General features: G+C 38.6%; 1 protein-coding gene across 4 annotated transcripts in view; it reads right to left on the reverse strand.

Annotated features, from left to right (window-relative positions):
- NAALADL2 (N-acetylated alpha-linked acidic dipeptidase like 2) overlaps positions 1–26,202 on the reverse strand; it is a 1,658,577-nt gene that overhangs the window by 485,373 nt on the left and 1,147,002 nt on the right. For all 4 annotated transcript variants that reach the window (XM_088839027.1, XM_088839030.1, XM_088839024.1 and 1 more), the window contains one exon: positions 16,892–17,035. In XM_088839027.1, the coding sequence (XP_088695153.1) occupies positions 16,892–17,035 (144 nt within the window). The remainder of the gene's footprint in view (positions 1–16,891; positions 17,036–26,202) is intronic.

The following is a 26,202-nucleotide window of genomic DNA, read 5'->3' on the forward strand; positions in this document are numbered from 1 at the left end:
TGTATGTATAGGGCTTCTCTAGTAGCTCAGCTGGTAAAGAATCCGTCTGCGATGCAGGAGACCCTGGTTCGATTCCTGGGTTGAGAAGATCCCCTGGAGAAGGAAACAGCTATCCACTCCAGTATTCTGGCCTGGAGAATTCCATGGACTGTATAGTCCATGGAGTCTCAAAGAACAATTATTCTTTACATCATTTCTATCCCAATTATACCCTAAAGTCTCCTCCACATTAATATAATTATTCCATATTTCTTTTGCTTAGTATATCTCCAATACGTATTTTCCCAGCATTGCCTTTGTTTTTACCAGGCATCCCAGGGGCATCTCTGGCTTGGATACAATTTTTATGTTAATTTTTTGGCTCGGTGCTTCTATATTACAATGTTAGTAAAAATTCTAAGCCAGGATTTTTTATTTCTAAAGTCATTTAAATTTTTATTTTTATTTTTTATCCAGAGCTCAAGCAGAAGAAAGCTTTTCTTCATCAGTAGGAGGATTCCTTTCCAGTTTTCCTACTTCAAATCCATGGTCCTGGTTTTATATAGATGTTATTTGCAACTCTTCATCCCTATAGCTCCATAACCATGTCCTTTGTCCCCATGTGAGTGCTATGTTCCCACTCTAATTTACCTAATTCACGGAGACTAATAACCTTTCCCAACACCTGGAAATTATACAGTCAATTTTTCTGTTTATTTCCCTGATTTTTCATTCTGTCTTCATGTTTCTTTCTGGATATTTTACTTTTTTTTTTTGATAAGTGCTTTCAAAAACATTTTTTCTTATATTCCATACAGAGCTCCTAGACATTTCAATGGACAGATTTCAAATTATTTTACCTGCCCTCTTCTATATCCTGAAGTGTAACTTTTTTAAAAAGAAACGTAGAAGTCTGAGAAAGTAAAGACAATTTCTTTTACAAGGATGCTAAGATTACATTGGTTCTTTCCAGCTGAGAGAAGGACTTTCTTATGAGTCACAGGCCCAAGATCAGGTCAAAATAATGGCATGCAACATTGCAAAACACTGCCTTTCTTTTATTTAGGTACAACCCCACATATGATGTCGATCCTAATAATATTGTTTCATAATAGTCCATACCCATGACTGAAAGCAAATGTTCACATAGCCTGTTTTCCTGCACTAAAATCAGTACTATGATCACACTCTCCATTTTAATGATAAATATCAGTAAAATCTTAGATAAACTTTCATTTTCATAGCACATCTATTGCTGTTGGCTTTGCTAATTTAAACACCCATTGCTAAAACAATACTACTCTTCATAGCAATAACATTGGCAATCTTGTGCTTTGGAATTTATCCTACAAGGATAATTGAACTCTTTGAAGCATAATTTTAATAGCAATTACAGACAACAACATAGATTTCCTCAATAAGGAAGTTACTTAGAAAATTGCAATAAAATGTGAGACTGTTAAAATGTGAAATACTATGTAGAAACATGGATACACTATAAATGAAAAGAACACAATACAAAGAGATATACATGATGACTTAACTTAGGTAAACTGTGCATTTATGAACATGTTTAGAAAGAGAGACTAATAAATGAAGCATAAAATGGGTTAGGAAGAGACATCTCTCCAAAGAAAACATACAGATGGCCAAGAGGCACATGAAAATAAATTCAACATCACTAATTATTTAAAAATGCTGATTGAAACTACAATGAAATATCACTTCACACCAATCAGAAAAGCCATCATCAAAAAATCTGCGAGCAATAAATGCTGGAGGGGGTATGGAGAAAAGGGAAACTTCCTATACTTGTTACAACCAATGGAGAAATTGGCATGGAAGATCCTTTAAAATACTAAAATATATCACCACATGGTCTTGCAATCCCTTTCCTGGGCATGTATCTGGAGAAATACACGGTTCAAAAGGATACTATGCACCCTAATTTTCATTATAGAGCTATGTACAACATCCAAGTCATGGAAGCAACCTAGATGTACATTAACAGATAAATGGATAAAGATGATGTGGTATATATATATTTACAATGGAATTTTAAGCCATTAAAAAGAATGAAATAATGCCATTTGTAGCTAGATAGACCCAAAGAGTATCATACTAAGTGAAGTAAGCCAAACAGAGATAGACATATATGTATTGCTTATATGTGGAATCTAAAAATAATAATAATAATATAGTGAACTTATTTAAAAAACAGAAATAGACTCAGACAGAAAATGAGCTTATGGTTACCAGGGGGATTGTGGAGGGAGAGATAGATTGGATGTTTGGGATTTACATGTACACACTCTTATATTTAAAATAAAATGCTTTTCCATGAAAAAAAAATTAGGAAACATGGAAAAGGCAAGATCATATATGATAAACAAAGAAAACATTGATGAAAAAAGACTGAAGACCCCATAGGTGATTTAGATACATGAGTTACATGAGTGGATTCAACTGTGAAAAGTAACTGGGCTATGTACTTATAATTTGTGTTGTTTTCTGAATGTAAGATTTAAATGAAAATGGTTAAAAGCTAAAATTGTTTGACCTAATGACCAGTGGCTTAGTTCAGAAAGATCTTTATCCATAAAATACAATCCATTAAAAGCATAAAATCTATATTTTTAAGAATTTATGTAGTTTTAATTGAATCGTGCTATAAATGTAAAATACACATTGGACTTTGAAGTGTTAGAAAAAAATTATTTATTTACTAAGCATGCATATTGATGCAACAGATGATGGCAATAGAGAGATAATATTTTGGATACTTTCAATTAAATAAAATGTAATATTAAAAGTAAAACAAAATTTTTAAAATTTGGATTAGGAAGTCCCGCCTATATCTGCTGTGGTGTTGGAATCTTAACCCTTGAACTGTCAGGGAAGTACCAAGAAATATCTTTAAAGGAGAATGCCAACTCAAAAAAGTGGGAGGAATGTGGACTTAGAAGGTAACCCTTAGCATCTTGGCAATGACTAGTTGGGCAGGAAACATCAATGAACATGGAAGCTAGTAGATGAAGGTAGAAATGGTGTGGGTAAGATATTTGTGTGTTGAAATCACAACACACAAATATGAAATATGCTTATTGATTACTTTAAAAAAAGAATAAAGAGTAACTTTGATGAGATCTAGTGGGCACCACCTTAATAAAGTGATTAAAGGCAGCTTTATCAGTTAAGAAGAAATTAATATGAGCAATGAGAAAAACACAGTCTCACTTCCATAACATTACTGTCAGTGATTCAGAGCCTGAACTTATTCACAAGAAACGTCAGCTAAACCTAGACTGGGGAACACTCTGAAGATAACTGGCTTAAGTTTTAAAGGAGATAAAGTAATGGGAAAAAAAAGTAGAAACTATTCCAGATTGAAGGAAATTTGAGACTTGATAACTTCAAGACATGAGTCTAGTTTAGATCTATTTGATATTTAAGACACTATTGGGACAATTGGCAAAAACTGAATGGGACCTTGGCGTGCATGCAGAAATGCATCAAAGTTTAATTCCTGTTTGTAGTGGTACTGCTGTTAGTGCAGGAGAGAATGTCATCATGAGAGAACTCAGATGCAACTGTTTATTCTATAGCCTACCTGTTGGAGAAGGCAATGGCAACCCACTCCAGTACTCTTGCCTGGAAAATCCCATGGATGGAGGAGCCTGGTAGGCTACATTCCATGGGGTCGCTGAGTCGGACACAATTGAAGTGACTTAGCAGCAGCAGCAGCAGCCTACCTGTAGGTAGGTGAGGAAGAACTTTCTTTGTGCTATTCTTGCAACTTTTCTATAAGTTTGAATGTATTTCAAAATAATAAAAATACTTTTGAAATTAGAAAATCCTGCGAAACCTTTAGATGCAGTTTGTTATTTGAAAATCCAGAGCATATATATGTGTGTATGCATTACTACTTTAAGATAACATTTTCAGCTCACGCTTACTAAATGTTTTCTGTCTTTCATATTCCATAGCTGAATGGCAGCTTTACATTTGATATGTGAAGTTCAAAAGATTTCAAGATGACAAAAATGTGTTCCACTCAGAGAACATTTGTATTCAAATAGGGTGAGGAATGTCAGAGCTAAAAGACATAAAAGCAGCTGCCTCTCTCCAGTCCTTAATTTAATCATGTTGCAGGAAAAATTATCTGCTACAGAAATTATATTCCAGTGATAATTCTGTCTTGCATTTTTGTTGCTGTTATGAACTGATTCTCAGTCATCTTTTTCCCCAATAGCTAACAAAGCTTCATCTCCACCTGCACTGTATGCTTACCCATATCTAGGAAAAATTCCAACATCATTTAGAGAGAGTTAAGCACTAACAATTGCTGCTAACTCTTGAGTTCCAGCTGCAATGATTAACCATTTGTTTGTTTCCAAGATAAAGTTCTTCCTAGAGTTCCAAATTTTAGTCAGATATTTGTCTCATTCTGTGTACCCATCTCTCTTTCTTAGCTACCAGAATTTAGATCTTGGATTGGGCTCTGAATTATTTTTGCAATTTTCTTGCATCCCAAGAAATGGAATCTGCTCTAGAATCAGTTTTGATGACTGAGACTTTATAATCTTCTAAAATCCTTCTTAAATACCAACTGCTTCTCTGACTATCTAAGTATAAAATGCTTCTTGATTATATACAATCATAATATATACCATACCCATGTGTTCCATTATTTTACATGGGGTTTTCCTGTTTTCAAGGGTATTTTTGAACCGACACAAGTGACTGGATATTATACGCTCTAGACTAAAAGTCTTATTTTAAATGTTTATCAATTGATATAGGATACATTGACAAATCAGAAAGGATTGGCACCAAGCAACTAGACTATCCACACTAGCATATACAAACTGATAATTGCACCTGTCCCAAACATCATGTTCTTCCTGCCATATTGATATTTTCTCAGAAATTGAATTTCAATAGATCCTTCAGTAAGTGCAGGCTTATGCAAAGGGGTAATTCCAGTCTTAGGACCCAACTCTGTCCCTCATGGCTCACTTCACATGAATCAATGGGACTTGCCTTACCACGTCTGGATACTGACAAAAACATCAGTCTCTAGAAAAGGTACTTATTTTTTTTTCTAAACATACTGAGTGTTCTATTATAAATCCTAAGAATTAATTTCAAGTTTACAGGAATTAGAAGAATTATTTGAATACAAATCACAAAGAAGCATCCCACAATCAAGATGATAAGACTCGAAGAACAAGTGACTTGGTATCACAGACAAGTGAGTGTAAAAAGAAAAGTAGGATCATACTGTATTAGAAGAAACATGATTTGTAAGTCTAGACTGGATATTGGTTTGGCTAAACCCACTGTACAAAGACTAGGGTGACTAGTAAAACTTGTATAGTCTGTACATTAAGAAAGATTAAATTTACTATCATGATAGAGTAGAGATATTTAATTTTCAAAATAAATTTCATAGTGTAAGGTATGATCTCATTTGGTTATATAACATTTTTATATAAATCTATATGAATTTATATCAAGGTATTGATAGTTATAATTATTGGGTATTATGAATGTGTTCTAGATTAAATTGTGTCCCTTATAATTCATCTGTTGAAGCCCTCAACTCCAATCTGGCTGTATTGGAAAGGAAGGAAACAGAAACTTTAAAGAGAAAATTGAAGTTAAGAGAGATCTTAAGAATGGTACCCTAATCTGATTGGATTGGTGGTCTTAAAGGAAAAGGTAGAGACATAAGAGATCTGATACTCTCTCTGTGTGTACACAGAGGAAAGGCCATTTGAGGACTCAGAGAGAAGGAAGTCCTCTATAAGCCAGGAAGAGAATTCTGACCAGAATCCTAATTCTCTGGCACTTTGAGTTGGGACTTCTCAGCTCCAGAACTGTGAGAAAATAAATGTCTGTTGTCTAATATATTCAGTCTGTGGTATCTTATTATGGAAGCCTAAAATGACTAACACAAAATGTAATTTGTTTGCATATTTTTGCTTATCTATTTTCTAAAATAGTAACCATATTGTAATAACAGAGATCACATTTGAAAAGAGAAATATGCATGAATATGCCCAAAATATGTTTTAGTACTATAAAAATTTGGTTCTGAAAACGTGGACTAGCAAACAGATATTAAACAGAAACTATTTGCTTGGTCTCTTTTACCACACACTTTTAGGCAATAGTAGCTAACCCATGTCTTTAGCGAACACATAAACACAGATAAATCCATGTATGTATGTACTCTTGCATTTGGGAAAAAAGAATTAAAGTTTAATTAAATATTATTATTTTAACTAGCAAAAGTATCTAAATTGGAAAATATTTTGAAGAATGTAAACATCAGGAACCACTTGAGAAATCTGTATGAAGGTCAGGAAGCAACAGTTAGAACTGGACATGGAACAACAGACTGGTTCCAAATAGGAACAGGAGTTTGTCATCCTGCTTATTTAACTTATATGCAGAATACATCATGAGAAACACTGGACTGGATGAAGTACAAGCTGGAATCAGGACTGCCGGGAGAATTATCAATAACCTTAGATATGCAGATGATACCACCCTTATGGCAGAAAGAGAAGAACTTAAGAGCCTCTTGATGAAAGTGAAAGAGGAGAGTGAAAAAGTTGGCTTGAAGCTCAACATTCAGAAAACTAAGTTCATGGCATCCAGTCCCATCACATCAGGGCAAATAGATGGAGAAACAGTGGAAACAGTGTCAGACTTTATTTTTTTGGGCTCCAAAATCACTGCAGATGCTGATTGCAGCCATGAAATTAAAAGACGCTTACTCCTTGGAAGGAAAGTTATGACCAACCTAGACAGCGTATTAAAAATTAGAGACATTATTTTGTCAACCAAGGTCCGTCTAGTCAAGGCTATGGTTTTTCCAGTGGTTATGTGTGGATGTGAGAGTTGTACTATAAAGAAAGCTGAGCACAGAAGAATTGATGCTTTTGAACTGCGGTGTTGGAAAAGATGCTTGAGAGTCCCTTGAACTGCAAGGAGATCCAGCCAGTCCACCCTAAAGGAGATCAGTCCTGGGTGTTCACTGGATGGACTGATGTGGAAGCTGGAACTCCAATACTTTGGCCACCTGATGTGAAGAGCTGACTCATTTGAAAAGACCCTGATGCTGGGAAAGATTGAGGGCAGGAGGAGAAGGGGATGGCAGAGGATGAGATTGTTGGATGGCATCACTGACTCAATGGACATGAGTTTGGGTAAACTCCAGGAATTGGTGATAGATAGGGAGGTCTGGCATGTTGCAGTCCATGGGGTTGCAAAGAGTCAGACATGACTGAGTGACTTAACTGAACTGAAACACAAGGAAAAAAATATCTTTTACTTTCTACATATCTAAGAGTGAAAACTAATATATTTTCATACATTTTTCCGCCTGAACAGTCTACATATCACAAATCATCATATTAGTCAGCAGGCTAGTTATCTATAATACTCCATGCTGCATATTTTCTATTTGTCCTTCCAGATCTGTGTTCATCCTTTAACCAGCTCTCTGACCCAGGAGGCTAACCTCTGTAGAGTACATCTACCTGGCTCCTTTACACTTGGCTCCAGGTTGAGTTTAGCAAATGGAAAGTGAAGTCGCTCAGTCGCGTCTGACTCTTTGCTACCCTGTGGAGTATAGCCCACCAGGCTCCTCTGTCCATGGGATTTTCCAGGCAAGAATACTGGAGTGGGTCACCATTTCCTTCTCCAGGGGATCTTCCTAAACCATGGATTGAACCCAGCTCTCCCGCATTGCAGACAGATGCTTTAACCTCTGAGCCACCAGGGAAGCCCAGGTACCAAATGGAAGACATCAACAAATGATCAACAGGTTAGATGAGAGAAAGATTATTTTCCATCACCTTTTCTGACTGGTCACTTGCTGGCAGTGACTGTTTTCCATAGCTGAAATCCACAGCTTCAACAGACCAGCCTCTCCTGAAGCTCAAAGACTTGACAGTTCCTGTAACTACTTTCTTTTTTTGCCACTTCAGGTTTCATTTCAGCTCAATCACTCAGTCATGTCTGACTCTTTGCAACCCCATGGACTGCAGCATGCCAGTCTTCCAAGTCCATCACCAACTCTCGGATCTTGCTCAAACTCAAGTCCATCGAGTTGGTGATGCCATCAAACCATCTTCTCATCCTCTGTCATCCCCTTCTCCTCCTGCCTTCAATCTTTCCCAGCATCAGGGTCTTTTCCAGTGAGTCAGTTATTTGCATCAGGTGGCCAAAGTATTGGAGCTTCAGCTTCAGCAGCTGTCCTTTCAGTGAATATTCAGGACTGATTTCCTTTAGGATCGACTGGATGGATCTCCTTACAGTCCAAGGGACTGTCAAGAGTCTTCTCCAACACCACAGTTCAAAAGCAGCAATTCTTCAGCACTCAGCTTTCATTATGGTCTAACTCTTATATCCATGCATGACTACTACTGGAAAAAACATAACTTTGACTAGATAAACCTTTGTCAGCAAAGCAATGTCTCTGCTTCTTAATATGCTATCTAGGTTTGTCGTTGCTTTTCTTTCAAGGAGCAAGCATGTTATAATTTCATGGTTGCAGTCATCATCTGCAGTGGTTTTGGATCCCAAGAAAATAAAATTCTGCCAGTATTTCCATTGTTTCCCCAACTACTTGCTGTGAAGAGATGGGACCAGATGCTATAATCTTTACTTTTTTTTAAATTTTATTTAATAAATGGTATGAAGCACAATGCCAAAAACATTAACAGTTAAAATTTCACCAAATGAAAAAATACTATAGAATACACAGTTGTAAAAAGCTACATTAAGTTATTTTACAACTGCCTCAAGCTGCCTGTCCAAGATGGAGACAAGAAAGTAGTTCCAAAAAAAGACTTTTCTTCCATGAAGTAGGAAACCTAAAGGACAGCTCTCCCCACTCCCTCCAGAGAGACCTAACATAGAGCAGAGCAGGAGAGGAGATACCCAAGAAGCAATAATACTAGGGGAACTCAAAGAGAATACAAAAAGTACTGATAACTTCTAAAATAGTAGAGGAAAAAATATAATGGAAAAACCTAAAACCCAAAGGAGATACAAAATAAAAGGAAAATATGTGGTGCAAAGTAGAAACCCAAATCAAGGTGAAAAATATAAGCATAAATATGTTAGTAATCACATTAAATATAATGGATTAGATGTTCCAGTTAAAAGATTGGATTGCATATAAAATACAAATGATTTGCTTTTTTTCTGTTCTGTTCTGTTCAGTCGCTCAGTCGTGTCCTACTCTTTGCGACCCCGTGGACTGTAGCCTACCAGGCTTCTCCGTCCATGGGATTCTCCAGGCAAGAATACTGGAGTGGGTTACCATCTCCTTCTCCAGGAGATCTTCCCAACCCAGGGATCGAACCTGGGTCTCCCGCATTGGAGGCAGACGCTTTAACCTCTGAGCCACCAAGGATTTTTTTAGGCATACTAAAAAAAGGAAGACACAAAAAGGTTGAAAGTAAAAAATGATATAGCATAAAGACACTGACTGAAAAAAAAATTAAAAAGCTAATGTAGCTAAATTAGAATCAGGTCAAATCAAATTTAAGACTTGCATTCTATATATAAAGATAACTTTATTTGATAAGTGTTTCAGCCAACCTGGAATATTTTATATATTTGAATTTATAAGCACCTAAGAAATGACTTGATGAAAGAGGAGAGTGAAAAGGTTGTCTTGAAGCTCAACATTCAGAAAACAAAGATCATGACATCTGGTCCCATCACTTCATGGGAAATGGAAAAACAGTAGAAACAGTGTCAGACTTTATTTTTCGGGGCTGCAAAATCACTGCAGATGCTGATTGCAGCCATGAAATTAAAAGACGCTTACTCCTTGGAAGGAAAGTTAGGACAACCTTGATAGTATATTAAAAAGCAGAGAGATTACTTTGCCAACAAAGGTCCATCTAGTCAAGGCTATGGTTTTTCCAGTGGTCATGTATGGATGTGAGAGTTGGACTGTGAAGAAAGCTGATCGCCAAAGAATTGATACTTTTGAACTGTGGTGTTGGAGAAGACTCTTGAGAGTCCCTTGGACTGCAAGGAGATACAACCAGTCCATTCTAAAGGAGATCAATCCTGGGTGTTCATTGGAAGGACTGATGCTAAAGCTGAAACTGCAATACTTTGGCCACCTCATGCGACGAGTTGACTCACTGGAAAAGACTCTGATTCTGGGAAAGGTTGGGGCGGGAGGAGAAGGGGACGACAGAGAATGAGATGGCTGGATGGCATCACCGACTCTGTGGACATGAGCTTGAGTGAACTCTGGGAGTTGGTGATGGACAGGGAGGCCTGGCGTGCTGTGATTCATGGGGTCACGGAGAGTTGGACACGACTGAGCAACTGAACTGAACTGAACTGAACTGAAGAAATTACTACAAAATATATAAATCAAAAATTAATAGAACTACAATGCTGGGAAGGATTGGGGGGCAGGAGGAGAAGGGCACGACAGAGAATGAGATGGCTGGATGGCATCACTGACTTGATGGACATGAGTTTGAGTGAACTCCGGGATTGGGTGATGGACAGGGAGGCCTGGCGTGCTGTGATTCATGGGGTTGCAAAGCGTCGGACATGACTGAGCGACAGAACTGAACTGAACTGAACAAGATTTGATTCTTACTGTGAGAGATTGTAGTGCTCAAAATAAGATACAAAATATTTGAATGACCTTAGATACTTGATCTAAATAGACATGTATAACATCCTACACCTGACATTTATATAGTAGACCGTGATTTTACATTCTCCTGGGACATTGATTATGTACTGGATTATAAACGAAACCTGAAAGAATTGAAACCATATGGAAATAAAGTAAATACATTCTTACAAAAATTCACATTACTTATCTCTTCCTCAGAAAAGCATGATATCCCTGTACTACATAGCATCATAGCATACATTAATAACGTCCTGGGCTGGAAGAAGCACCAGTTGGAATCAAGATGGCCGGGAGAAATATCAATAACCTCAGATATGCAGATGACACCACCCTTATGGCAGAAAGTGAAGAGGAACTCAAAAGCCTCTTGATGAAAGTGAAAGAGGAGAGTGAAAAGTTTGGCTTGAAGCTCAACATTCAGAAAACAAAGATCATGGCATCTGGTCCCATCACTTCATGGGAAATCGATGGGGAAACAGTGGAAACAGTGTCAGACTTTATTTTTTTGGGCTCCAAAATCACTGCAGATGCTGATTGCAGCCATGAAATTAAAAGACGCTTACTCCTTAGAAAGAAAGTTATGACCAACCTAGATAGCATATTAAAAAGCATATTACTTTGCCAACCAAAGTCCGTCTAGTCAAGGCAATGGGTTTTCCCGTGGTCATGTATGGATGTGAGAGTTGGACTGTGAAGAAAGCTGATCGCCGAAGAATTGATGCTTTTGAACTGTGGTGTTGGAGAAGACTCTTGAGAGTCCTTTGGACTGCAGGGAGATCCAACCAGTCCATTCTAGAGGAGATCGATCCTGGGTGTTCATTGGAAGGACTGATATTAAAGCTGAAACTCCAATACTTTGGCCACCTCATGCGACGAGTTGACTCACTGGAAAAGAGTCTGATGCTAGGAGGGATTGGGGGTGGAAGGAGAAGGGGACGACAGAGAATGAGATGGCTGGATGGCATCGCCGACTCGATGGACATGAGTTTGAGTGAACTCCGGGAGTTGGTGATGGACAGGGAGACCTGGCGTGCTGTGATTCATGGGGTCGCAAAGAGTTGGACATGACTGAGCGACTGAACTGAACTGAACTGAAAGCATAGCAAAGAGAGTCAGGGTACTTCCACCTGGAGTAGAATTCCAAAGGGCGCTTCATAGAGGAGGTGGCACTTACATGGAGTTTTAGAGGATATTGTGGCTTTACAACTTGCAAGACTTATGTGGATAATACTGAATAAAATAACGGTGAGAAACTGTGGACACATGAAGAGAATGTCATGATATAGACCCAGAAAGGCATTCAGGAATCTCTGGCAGTTTTTAGAATAGTAAATAACAATGGAAACCCATTGCAAAAAAAAAGGATTATGAAAAATGATCTTCTGAATATAAAGGTAGGGTATGCTCTGATGGATTTATATATAAACTACAGAGTTTAGTTGGAACTGCCATAATCTGGAAGATGTGACATGTACTTAAGTGACATGCGATAAGAATACAAGAACCTATAAAATTTGCCGAGAAACATTAAAAGCTGGAAAACACTTGTTAAAGGAATTTTGCTTAAAAGTGTATATTTCAGCTTGTCTTTAAGTGTTCCCAGAAAACAACCAAACAAAACTCTAGACTGGATCCAAGCTAAATCATTTCCTAAAATCAAAGCTGTCAGGATGGAAAGCTGGAAACTAGAGAAGTTCTGCTAAATGACAGATCTGTGTCACCCTCTGTAAACCCAACCTGTACTCCCTGGGAAACAGAGAATTGACTGTACTTTCTGTGGACTTTGGACAATAGGTTTCCCACCTATGTTCACTCTGTTTAAGACCCTTGATGAACAGACTTTCAAAGTGATTTCTGAAGCTTTTTCTTCCTTTTGTCTGAGGACTTCAGACTGGCAGCTCATGAAGGCTGATCTTTAGTTCTATAGATTACTCTGTTGTCAGCTTCCTGCTCAGACTCCTAGGTTCACTGTGCAACTGCCAGCTTGAAGAGGCATAAAATTGGGGTATCACCAGTATAGCTTAGTGATTCTTAACATCTAGCTTGCATCTGTCACAAGATCTATCAGTCTTTCCTACAGCAGTCTAGCTCACTGAATGTTTTAAACAGTTGCCATCATACCTATATGAATGCTTTGTAGGAGTTGTCTGAATAAATTACATTTTTCTTCATGTTCCTCTAGATATATTCCTCCATATTGATGGCTAGAAGTTATTAAAGCCCATTTTGCTCTAAAATAAGCTTTCAGTTCTCTTTTACTTCAGATCTACTGGGGAATTCTCTTTTACAAAGTCTCCAAAAGCCAAACCACACCATATCACATCCAAAGTGAAAGTGTTAGTCACTCAGTCATGTCCGATTCCTTGTGACCCCATGAACGATACAGCTTGCCAGGCTCCTCTGTCCAGGGCATTTTCAAGGCAAGAATATTGGATTGGTATCTACTCCCATCAAAACTACTCCATTGCCTACTTCACATATATATACACACAAGCACACATACACAGCTCAAGACATTTTTTTTTTTTACCGGAATAGCACAACGTACTTCTGGATCTTTCACATACAGCAGCACTGAAGCTACACTGAACAGGATGATTAGTCTCAGATGTAAAAGACAGCAATGCTAGACTTATTTTACTAACATTTTTTGTTAGTGGATGTCTCTTCAAGAGCTAATTTGTATTATTTGCCAAAAAACTGTAAAATCACCAAAGTTTATAGACAATATTTTCAGTACATATTTTTACACTCTGTTCAAGAAATGATAATCATGCATACTATCATTTATTTAACAAATTAGAAATATAGATCTTGAAAATTCATTTTAAGTATGTAAGAATTGTAAACATTATCAGAAGAGATTAAATTTTTCTGATAAAAATATTTTGAACAAAGAATATATAAAATTGTGAATAGAGAAATAGGAGTTATATATAGTTATGTATGTGTGAAGATACACGATCTGAAGATATATGATCCAAATTTACTTACGTGAAAATTTAACACTACTGATACTAAGTTTTATGCATCATAATAAGTCATTTTTTTCTTTTTATCAAAAGTAATTTAAACATATTAAAATATTTCTTTTAACATGATTCATTAAGGCTTTCCACTCTGTTTTATTTTTCACTGCAGTCATGGTTTTTAATGACAAGCTCAGATTGATATATGAAAATTCAAATTCCCAGCTATTGATTGACTCTCAAGGACAAAGACTGACAATATATAATCAGTGAGTAAGACCTACAGAAAATAAGGTCATGGGAAATTAAATGGCATCAATATCTAATTATTTAGTCAATACAAAAAGTCTGTTTATATTTGGGCAAGAAATTTTTCTTCTACTTGCTTTTCTATCCCTTGCACAATTTTCTTAGTTCTCCCAGGACTTGCCATATAAATAGCATCCTCTTCACAACACTTTGCTGAGTCTGTTTCATGCATGCAAATATTCTTGCACGTAAGATTATTTAGTGCATTCTTACATGTAAGAATATTTTAGTTTAAGTTTTACAGTATCAGATGCATGACTTTTGTTTCTAAGTAACTTAAAATCAAATAAATAAGTTGACTATTAAAAAGGGAATGTATCGACAACAGTTTCAGTTCAATTCAGTCGCTCAGTCGTGTCCAACACTTTGCGACCCCATGAATCACAACACACCAGGCCTCCCTGTCCATCACCAGCTCCCAGAGTTCACTCAAACTCATGTCCATCAAGTCAGTGTTGCCATCCAGCCATCTCATTCTCTGTCATCCCCTTCTCCTCCCACCCCCAATCCCTCCCAGCATCAGAGTTTTCCAGTGAGTCAACTCTTTGTATGAGGTGGCCAAAGTATTGGAGTTTCAGCTTTAACATCAGTCCTTCCAATGAATACCCAGGACTGATCTCCTCTAGAATGGACTGGATGGATCTCTTTGCAGTCCAAGGGACTCTCAAGAGTCTTCTCCAACACCACAGTTCAAAAGCATCAATTCTTCGGCGATCAGTTTTCTTCACAGTCCAGCTCTCAAATCCATACATGACCATGGGAAAAACCATAGCCTTGACTAGACGGACCTTTGTTGGCAAAGTAATGTCTCTACTTTTTAATATGCTATCTAGGTTGGTCATAACTTTCCTTCCAAGGAGTAAGCGTCTTTTCATTTCATGGCTGCAATCAGCATCTGCAGTGATTTTGGAGCCCAAAAAAATAAAGTCTGTCATTGTTTCCACTGTTTCCCCATCTATTTCCCATGAAGTGATGGGACCAGATGCCATGATCTGAGTTTTCTGAATGTCAAGCTTCAAGCCAACTTTTTCACTCTCCTCTTTCACTTTCATCAAGAGGCCTTTGAGTTCCTCTTCACTTTCTGATAAGGGTGGTGTCATCTGCATATCTGAGGTTATTGATATTTCTCCCGGCAATCTTGATTCCAGCTTGTGCTTCTTCCAGCCCAGCGTTCCTCATGATGTACTCTGCATAGAAGTTAAACAAGCAAGGTGACAATATACAACCTTGACGTACTCCTTTTCCTATTTGGAACCAGTCTGTTGTTCCATGTCCAGTTCTAACTGTTGCTTCCTGACCTGTATACAGGTTTCTCAAGAGGCAGGTCAGGTGGTCTGGGATTCTCATCTCTTTCAGAATTTTCCACCGTTTATTGTGATCCACACTGTCAAAGGCTTTGGCATAGTCAATGAAGCAGAAATAGATGTTTTTCTGGAACTCTCTTGCTTTCTCCATTTCAGTAGCTATGGCTTCAGACCAGGCTTTATTTAGGCATCGAATGATGTGGACAAGAGTTAGTCTGTCTCTCACTCTCTCTTTACATTATTCATCTACCCCTTCCTCACCTGGGTTCCACTGTCAGGTATTATGCCCTCAAGGTCCTCAAAAGGACCAAAATATCCCAGAGCTATGTGATTTCTTATTCAGTTCTACCATTAAAATTAGCCATTGCTCAAAGTCCAGAGATTGAGTCATGTCTTTGTTGGGCCAAATTTGCATCATCCTTGAACCAGTTGTCATTATATGGTTGATGTGATAAGCTGATAGACTTGAGGCAATCAGGATCTCCTCCTACAGATTAAGATAGGAGGGACTCTGACTGCTTATTGAATAAACCAATCAGTTAATTAAATCTGGACTTAAGTCTGATCTTTTCAATGTCTGATGCTTTTCTTACAAGGTAATTATTAGTATAGTGTTAATTACATATTTTAGCAAATAGAGCTCATTATCAAAATTTGGGGCTAAGTCTAGAATATAGAAAATGCTAAACAAAAAGCTTCTCAAGAACTTCTTCTTTCCTATTTTGAGGACGTAGTCTCAGCATCGTTTTCTATAGTTCTTACTATGTTCAATCAATAATCAGTTTAAGAGCTTCTCATTCTACAGAACTTTAAAAAACCTGTCCCTAAGATAGGGAAATTCTGAATGCATTCAGGGTCTTTTTCTTTTATTTTTTTAGGCTTTTTCAAAACATTTTTTATGCTTTTGTTGTCAGGAGAAAACAAATGAAACAAAACATGGGCAGTTGAGACTCTGGGTCTAGACACAAAAAAGGACCCCTCAAGTTGAATTTCACAGACAACTAGATACAAATTTAACAATATATAAAGAAAGTCTCTCCTTCAATAGTTTAATGCTGTGGCTGGAAGCAGAAATAAGATGCAGCCCATGACTTTCATCCCACCACAGGTAGCTTAACTACTTCAGTTTTATCCTATGTGGTCCAACAAGGCCTGACAAACTGCACTGCAGTATAAGAAGCATCTCTCCAGCAATGATGTGTAAAAACAGAGGGATTTTTTTAGTCAATTGCAGGAATTAGGCTTTAATGCTTTCTACTAAAAGACTTCATACCCCAGATATCTGACTGTTATCCACTGAATCTTGGCAAGCAACAAGCCTGCTGAAGCTGAAACTGAGAAACTATGTTAAGCAGATTTTCATGAATGTACAAAATGCTTTATTTGTAAAGCTGCTTTTCTTGGTTGCAGTTCAAAATGCTTTTCTTCTTTTTTTAATCTCTCAGCTTGGTCAACTCTCAGTCTTTATAGAATAACTTTCGAAAAGCCAGAGAAGAGAAATAAATGCTCATATCAACAGAAATAAATTTTTTTTTGAGAAAGAATAATCCTAAACCTGCCAATCAAACAGATTAAAAATGATCATGGGCCTTATAAAAACTATAAGGCACACAGAAAGACATTCAATACTTTACCATTATTTGGAAGTTCTAGAGGGCTGCAACCTCCATTTGTGGTTCTATCCTTTGGCAAAGAGATGAGTTTTGCAACAAGAGATGCTGAGATGGGCTGCACTAGTAGAGAGGTGAGGTTTGATCGGTTTTGTCTAAAGCTTCCATCTGTATTCAAAAGAGAAAAATAGAATCCTTAGCAAACAGAAATTAAAGACACTTGAAAAGCAGGTTTTCTATAATAATTTAAACAATGAGTTGTAAGTTTTTTTTTAACTCATTTGTTTGTTTACTCCTTAGTTATACTGTCTACTTTTTAAAAATGATTTGAGATACTTGATAATAAAAATTCAGTACAAAGCGCATTATGTAACCTAGTTCATGATGGCAGATTGTACACAGGCATTTACTTCCATTCGCTACTGAAATGACAACAAAGGGATAGAAAAGCATCAATCCACACTGGCAAAGAGAATAGGAGACACACTAGCAGTAAGACACTAGAAGCTGGAGAGTAGATGAGTGTCAACTGATGCAACAGACCAAGGTAAGACCAAAACCTAAGCCGGCAGAGTGAAGAAGCTGAAAAGCAAAGCAGTTTGTATCATAGAACCCAGAGAGACTTGAAAATTGAAAATATCAGCTACCTATTAAAAAAGGGGTAAAGGAAGGGCCGAAAACAGCAGGGCTTAGTCAAATTCTGATTGTGAAGGAGTCTCTCCTCCTGAAACCCTCACTCATTCAGTCAACATGAACAGAGCCTGGTCCTCCTTCCAGGTCCTCCTACAGCAGAGATTGTAGGTGGGACACTGAACAGGGAGATGCCAGACAAAGGGAAGGGTGTCTCTCATACTTTAAATGGGAAGGTGTTATGATTGCTAAGACCCTTCAGATGCCTTGTTCTCGTTGGTGCACAGAATCCTTCCTTCCAGATGTGTGCATGTGTGCATGCTAAGTAGTAGCTTCACTCGTGTCCCATTCTTTGTGACCCCATGGCCTGGCTCCTCTTTCCATGAAATTTTCCAGATAAGCATACTGGAGTGGGTTGTCATTTCCCCCTTTAGAGAATCTTCCTGACCAGGGATTGAACCTGCATCTCTTGTGTCTCCTGCATTGGCAAGCAAATTCTTTGCTACTGAGCCAACTGGGAAGCCCCATAGAAATATAAACAATGACTTTTTAATACAAAAATAAACATCATTCTTCAGGGAAAAAGAAAAAAGGGAAAATGTCAGGGTTGAGGGAACACGGAAACCTGAAAGAAAGAAAATAAAATCTTTATCTTTCATAGTGGTAAGTCAATATAATGGATACAACTGAAAAATGAATTCAACTTTTAAACATACTCTTGAGAGGCAGTGAGATAAATATGAAAAATAGGTAACAACCAAAAATGTTGAAAGCATTTTAGTGCTTGCTTTGGGGATATAGACAAAGCTGAGAGAAACATAGGGAAGGATGAGAGAAGGTGACACATTTTTATCAATGTGTCTAAGCTTTGTAGAAATTTCTATTTATATTCATCTATAACTTTGAAAAAATAAACATTAAATGAAAATTAGCAGAGAAACAGCTATGGTAACACAAACAAGAGAAAATTACACAAGTATTCAGAATAAAGAGAATGAAAAGAATAAACTCCACATAAGGAAGAAACTAAAAAAATAATACACCTTTACTCAGTTTATATATATTTATCAGTTCAGTTCAGTTCAGTCCAGTCACTCAGTCGTGTCCGACTCTCTGCGACCCCATGAATCACAGCACGCCAGGCCTCCCTGTCCATCACCAACTCCCGGACTTCACTCAAACTCATGTCCACAGAGACTGTGATGCCATCCAGCCATCTCATTCTCGGTCGTCCCCTTCTCATCCCGCCCCCAACCTTTCCCAGCATCACAGTCTTTTCCAGTGAGTCAACTCGTCGCATGAGGTGGCCAAAGTATTGCAGTTTCAGCTTTAGCATCAGTTCTTCCAATGAACACCCAGGATCGATCTCCCTTAGAATGGACTGGTTGGATCTCCTTGCGGTACAAGGGACTCTCAAGAGTCTTCTCCAACACCACAGTTCAAAAGCATCAATTCTTCTGCGATCAGCTTTCTTCACAGTCCAACTCTCACATCCATACATGACCACTGGAAAAACCATAACCTTGACTAGACGGAACTTGGTTGGCAAAGTAATGTCTCTGCTTTTTAATATACTATCTAGGTTGGTCATAACTTTCCTTCCAAGTAGTAAGCATCTTTTAATTTCATGGCTGCAATCAGCATCTGCAGTGATTTTGGAGCCCAAAAAAATAAAGTCTGACACTGTTTCCACTGTTTTTCCATCTATTTCCCATGAAGTGATGGGACCAGATGCCATGATCTTTGTTTTCTGAATGTTGAGCTTCAAGCCAACCTTTTCACTCTCCTCTTTCACTTTCATCAAGAGGCTTTTGAGTCCTCTTCACTTTCTGCCATAAGGGTAGTGTCATCTGCATATCTGAGGTTATTGATATTTCTCCCAGCAATCTTGATTCCAGCTTGTGCTTCTTCCAGCCCAGTGTTCCTCATGATGTACTCTGCATATAAGTTAAATAAGCAGGGTGACAATATACAGCCTTGACGTACTCCTTTTCCTATTTGGAACCAGTCTGTTGTTCCATGTTCAGTTCTCACTGTTGCTTCCTGACCTGCATACAGGTTTCTCAAAGGCAGGTCAGGTGGTCTGGCATTCCCATCTCTTTCAGAATTTTCCACAGTTTGCTGTGATCCACACAGTCAAAGGCTTTGGCATAGTCAATGAAGCAGAAATAGATGTTTTCTGGAACTCTCTTGCTTTCTCCATGATCCAGAAGATGTTGGCAATTTGATCTCTGGTTCCTCTGCCTTTTCTAAAACCCGCTTGAACATCTGGGAGTTCACGGTTCACATATTGCTGAAGCCTGGCTTGGAGAATTTTGAGCATGACTTTACTAGTGTGTGAGATGAGTGCAATTGTGCGGTAGTTTGACCATTCTTTGGCATTGCCTTTCTTTGGGATTGGAATGAAGACTGATCTTTTCCAGTCCTGTGGCCACTGCTGAGTTTTCCAAATTTGATGGCATATTGAGTGCAGCACTTTCACAGCATCATCTTTCAAGATTTGAAATAGCTCAACTGGAATTCCATCACCTCCACTAGCTTTGTTCATAGTGATGCTTTCTAAGGCCCACTTGACTTCACATTCCAAGATGTCTGGCTCTAGGTCAGTGATCACGTTATCGTGACTATCTTGCTCGTGAAGATCTTTTTTTGTACAGTTCTTCTGTGTATTCTTGCCACCTCTTTTTAATATCTTCTGCTTCTGTTAGGTCCCTACCATTTCTGTCCTTTATCGAGCCCATCTTTGCATGAAATGTTCCCTTGGAATCTCTAATTTTCTTGAAGAGATCTCTTGTTTTTCCTATTCTGTTGTTTTCCTCTATTTCTTTGCATTGATCGCTGAGGAAGGCGTTCTTATCTCTCCTTGCTATTCTTTGGAACTCTGCATTCAGATGCCTATATCTTTCCTTTTCTCCTTTGCTTTTCACTTCTCTTCTTTTCACAGCTATTTGTAAGGCCTCCTCAGACAGCCATTTGGCTTTTTTGCATTTCTTTTCCATGGGGATGATCTTGGTCCCTGTCTCCTGTACAATGTCACGAACCTTCGTCCATAGTTCATCAGGCACTCTATCTATCAGATCTAGTCCCTTAAATCTATTCCTCACTTCCACTGTATAATCATAAGGGATTTGATTTAGGTCATACCTGAATGGTCTAGTGGTTTTCCCTACTTTCTTCAATTTAAGTCTGAATACTGACTCAGAAAAGGAAATACACAACAGAGTGACTATCAGGCAGCCAATACTGTTTGTGAACACAGAGTTGTATTTTTCAGAACTTTTATTAGAGAAAATAATTGCCATAGGTTTTCTAGAATTTAATTTGATAGGACTGCAGGGTGTGCAGAACTCGACAATACTGGTATCCAAGCTCCGGGAGGCAGATTATTAATTACACAATATGTTATGGAAGCCTTTCCTTAATTTATCATCAGGACACCACAAGGTTAAAACATATTTAGCTGTGGCAGCCACAGAAGTCATGGCTTTGAAGAAAAAGTAGTAAGATTTAAGCTGAGGATCAGTTTTGTTGTATAAAAACAAAGCTGGTCTGATAACATAGTACTCCTTTTTATATGGCTATACAACCATGCATTTTGACTATAATGCAGTTCATTGCATCCTAACGATTTTCATGTCAAAGTACCAAGACTAGACACATAATCCACAAGACCAGAGCAAAATGACAATGTGGGAACTCTCGATCAAGTGCACGTCTTTCTGAGTGTGAGTTGTACGCCCATGAATCAAGCCCTGCATGGTTCACACAGAAGATGTAAGCAGCCATGCAGCCAATTGAGGGCAACTGAAGGGGACTTCTGATGTCCAAGTGGCAGCGGCTGTGCGGGCGCAAGAGGGGCAAAAGAAGCTACTCCACATTCAAGGTCAGGAGGGGCGGCCGTGAGGAGACACCCCTTGTCCAAGGTAAGGAGCAGCGGCTGCGCTTTGCTGGAGCAGCTGTGAAGAGATACCCCACGACCAAGGTAAGAGAAAACCAAATAAGATGGTAGGTATTGCGAGAGGGCATCAGAGGGCAGACACCAAAATCATAATCACAGAAAACTAGTCGATCTGATCACATGGACCACAGCCTTGTCTAACTCAATGAAACTAAGCCATGCCATGTGGCGCCACCCAAGACGGGCGGGTCATGGAGGAAAGGTCTGACAGAATGTGGTCCACTGTGAAGGGAATGGCAAACCACTTCAGTATACTTGCCTTGAGAACCCCATGAACAGTATGAAATGGCAAAATGATAGGATACTGAATGAGGAATTCCCCAGGTCAGTAGGTGCCCAATATGCTACTGGAGATCAGTGGAGAAATAACTCCAGAAAGAAGGGATGGAGCAAAGCAAAAAGAATACCCATACCCAGTTGTGGATGTGATACTTGGATGCAATCTCAAAAATGACAGAATGAGCTCTGCTCGTTTCCAAGGCAAACCATTCAATATTACAGTAATCCAAGCCTATGCCCCAACCAGTAACGCTGAAGAAGCCAAAGTTGAACGGTTCTATGAAGACCTACAAGACTTTTTGAACTAACACCCAAAAAAGATGTCTTTTTCAATATGGGGACTGGAATGCAAAAGTAGGAAGTCAAGAAACACCTGGAGTAACAGGCAAATTTGTCCGTGGAGCACGGAATGAAGCAGGGCAAAGGCTAATAGAGTTTTGCCACGAGAACGCACTGGTCATAGCAAACACCCTCTTCCAACAACACAAGAGAAGACTCTACACATGGACATCACCAGATGGTCAACACCGAAATCATATTGATTATATTCTTTGCAGCCAAAGATGGAGAAGCTGTATACAGTTAGCAAAAACAAGACCAGGAGCTGACTGTGGCTTAGATCATGAACTCCTTATTGCCAAATTCAGACTTGAAGAAAATAGGGAAAACCACTAGACCATTCAGGTATGATCTAAATCAAATCCCTTATGATTATACAGTAGAAGTGAGGAATAGATTGAAGGGACTAGATCTGATAGATAGAGTGCCTGATGAACTCTGGATGGAGGTTCATGACATTGTAAAGGAGACAGGGACCAAGACCATCCCCATGGAAAAGAAATGCAAAAAAGCAAAATGGTTGTCTGAGGAGGCCTTACGAATAGCTGTGAAAAGAAGAGAAGTGAAAAGCAAAGGAGAAAAGGAAAGATATAGGCATCTGAATGCAGAGTTCCAAAGAATAGCAAGGAGAGATAAGAACGCCTTCCTCAGCGATCAATGCAAAGAAATAGAGGAAAACAACAGAATAGGAAAGACAAGAGATCCCTTCAAGAAAATTAGATACCAAGGGAACATTTCATGCAAAGATGGGCTCGATAAAGGACAGAAATGGTAGGGACCTAACAGAAGCAGAAGATATTAAAAAGAGGTGGCAAGAATACACAGAAGAACTGTACAAAAAAGATCTTCACGAACAAGATAATCATGATGGTGTGATCACTCACCTAGAGCCAGACATCTTGGAATGTGAAGTCAAGTGGGCCTTAGAAAGCATCACTATGAACAAAGCTAGTGGAGGTGATGGAATTCCAGTTGAGTTATTTCAAATCCTGAAAGATGATGCTGTGAAAGTGCTGCACTCAATATGCCATCAAATTTGGAAAACTCAGCAGTGGCCACAGGACTGGAAAAGATCAGTCTTCATTCCAATCCCAAAGAAAGGCAATGCCAAAGAATGGTCAAACTACCGCACAATTGCACTCATCTCACACACTAGTAAAGTCATGCTCAAAATTCTCCAAGCCAGTCTTCAGCAATACGTGAAGCATGAACTTTCACATGTTCAAGCGGGTTTTAGAAAAGGCAGAGGAACCAGAGATCAAATTGCCAACATCTTCTGGATCATGGAGAAAGCAAGAGAGTTCCAGAAAAACATCTATTTCTGCTTCATTGACTATGCTAAAGCCTTTGACTGTGTGGATCACAGCAAACTGTGGAAAATTCTGAAAGAGATGGGAATACTAGACCACCTGACCTGCCTCTTGAAAAACCTGTATGCAGGTCAAGAAGCAACAGTTAGAACTGGACATGGAACAGCAAACTGGTTCCAAATAGGAAAAGGAGTACGTCAAGATTGTATATTGTCAGTCTGCTTATTTAACTTATATGCAGAGTACATCATGAGGAACGCTGGGCTAGAAGAAGCACAGGCTGGAATGAAGTTTGCCGGGAGAAATATCAATAACCTCAGATATGTAGATGACACTACCCTTATGGCAGAAAGTGAAGAGGAACTCAAAGGCCTATTGAAGAAAGTGAAAGAGGAGAGTGAAAAGGTTGGCTTGAAGCTCAACATTCAGAAAACAAAGATCATGGCATTTGGTCCCATCACTTCATGGGAAATAGATGGGGAAACAGTGGAAACAGTGTCAGACTTTATTTTTTTTGCTGCAAAATTACTGCAGATGCTGACTGCAGCCATGGAATTAAAAGACGCTTACTCCTTGGAAGGAAAGTTATGACCAACCTAGATAGCATATTAAAAAGCAGAAACATTACTTTGCCAACCAAGTTCTGTCTAGTCAAGGCTATCGTTTTTCCAGTGTTCATGTATGGATGTGAGATTTGGACTGTGAAGAAAGATGAGCACCAAAGAATTGATGCTTTTGAACTGTGGTGCTGGAGAAGACTCTTGAGAGTTTCTTGGACTGAAAGGAGATCCAACCAGTCCATTCTAAAGGAGATCAGTCCTGGGTGTTCATTCGAAGGACTGATGCTCAAGCTGAAATTCTAATACTTTGGCCACCTCATGCGACGAGTTGACTCACTGGAAAAGACTCTGATGCTAGGGGGGATTGGGGGCAGGAGGAGAAGGGGAATACAGAGAATGAGATGGCTGGATGGCATCACCGACTTGATGGACATGAGTTTGAGTGAACTCCGGGAGTTGGTGATGGACAGGGAGGCCTGGCATGCTGTGATTCATGGGGTCGCAAAGAGTTGGACAAGACTGAGTGACTGAACTGAACTGAACTGAAGGGCACTTTCAGACCACAAGGAAGCTGCTGTCCCAGTCGCTGTTTCTCCATGCTGGTGCTCTAGGCACAGATATTGTGGCCCACTTAGCAAGCCAGCTGGGAGGTCCTCCTGATATAGCCATCCCACTTTGGCTCTCCCAACATGCATTTCTTCCCTCAGCTATTGCCTTTGAAACTTCCAGTGTATAGGGACGAGACAGTATTTGCAACAAATGTGCAATCTGTTATTTTGCAGTTTTCTTGGATGTTGCTGTTGCTGCTGCTAAGTCACTTCAGTCGTGTCCGACTCTGTGTGACCCCATAGATGGCAGCCCACCAGGCTCCCCCAATCCCTGGGATTCTCCAGGCAAGAACACTGGAGTGGGTTGCCATGCCAACATATTGCCAACACAAAATGAAACTTCTTAAAATGTTGTGTGATTTCACCTCTCCTCAATTCAAATACTGAACTTCCTTACTGATCTTGCCATTCAAGGCCCTTTACAATCTCAGACCTTATGTTTCCAACATTATTTCCTACCATCCCTCTCCATATATCTTATGCTAATACTTAAACTCTCCCCCTGCATATTCTGTGATTTATTGACATGAGTTTGAGTGAACTCTGGGAGTTGGTGATGGACAGGGAGGCCTGGCGTGCTGTGATTCATGGGGTCACAAAGAGTCTGTCCAACTGAGCAACTGAACTGTACTGAACCGTTTTGCTTTAGCCATTTCTTCCACTTTATTTGCTTCTCTCATGTATCACATGTCTGAACATGTCTGAAATATACACTTCCTTTAAAGGTTAACTCATTTTCTATAAGAAACTTCCTCTGACACCTTTAGCTCTATGTGGTTTATTTGCACTTTTTTTTTCAGTGCTTGGCATTTCTAATTACCTGAACACTATGCAAAAACACTTTGATTTTCTCCTCTAAACTCCTTAAAGAAAAGAAGCAAGTCTTTCCCATCATTACATAACACACAATACCCAGCACATTGCTAGGATCATAACAAGAGCTCAGTAATTAATGGGATAAGGAAAGGAAAGGAAGGAAAAGGAAAGAAAAGGAAGAAGCCAGGAAGGGAGGATGAATTAACAATTCCTTGAAAAATAATTCAACGTCTCTATCTTACTGATTTTTTTAATGTCTATAAATTGGAGCAGAGGTACAAATGAAAGCTAATCAGAGTTCTATTAAAATCATGCTTGCTATATATTAGTGCTTTCTTGCGAGCTAACCACTCTTAAAACCTTCAAAACCCACCCACTTCCATCAACTCACTAATTAACTGTTCTGGGTTACAAAATTACATAAATAAAATTATCTTTGAGATATATTTTTAAGTTAATAAAAAATAAATAACTACATTCTTCTTTTTTCTCCAGAATGTTCTATTAAGCATCTTAAACAATGCATTTAAAAGTTAAATATGAGTGAATCCTAAACAGTAATTGAACTAACCAACATCTTTGATTTTTTTTTATTGCATGACTAATAGACTTGCATTAGTTTTGAAATATCGTAAGTAAGTGGTTCATTAATTTTTTACCTTCAGCTTAATGGAAATTTGACAAACAGTTCTCTTCGAAGAGCAGGTACTAAAAGAAAGACTTTACAGGAGGACACTAACACTAAATTACAGATGAAAGTTATTTAAAAAAACTAATTTGTTGAAGAACTAAGAGAATTTAATCTACTTGTATGATTAAGAATGGGGCTTCCCTG

The sequence above is a fragment of the Moschus berezovskii genome, chromosome 1 (assembly GCF_049115385.1).
Source record: "Moschus berezovskii isolate FMDL1 chromosome 1, NW_MosBer_1.0, whole genome shotgun sequence".
Taxonomy (NCBI): domain Eukaryota; kingdom Metazoa; phylum Chordata; class Mammalia; order Artiodactyla; family Moschidae; genus Moschus; species Moschus berezovskii.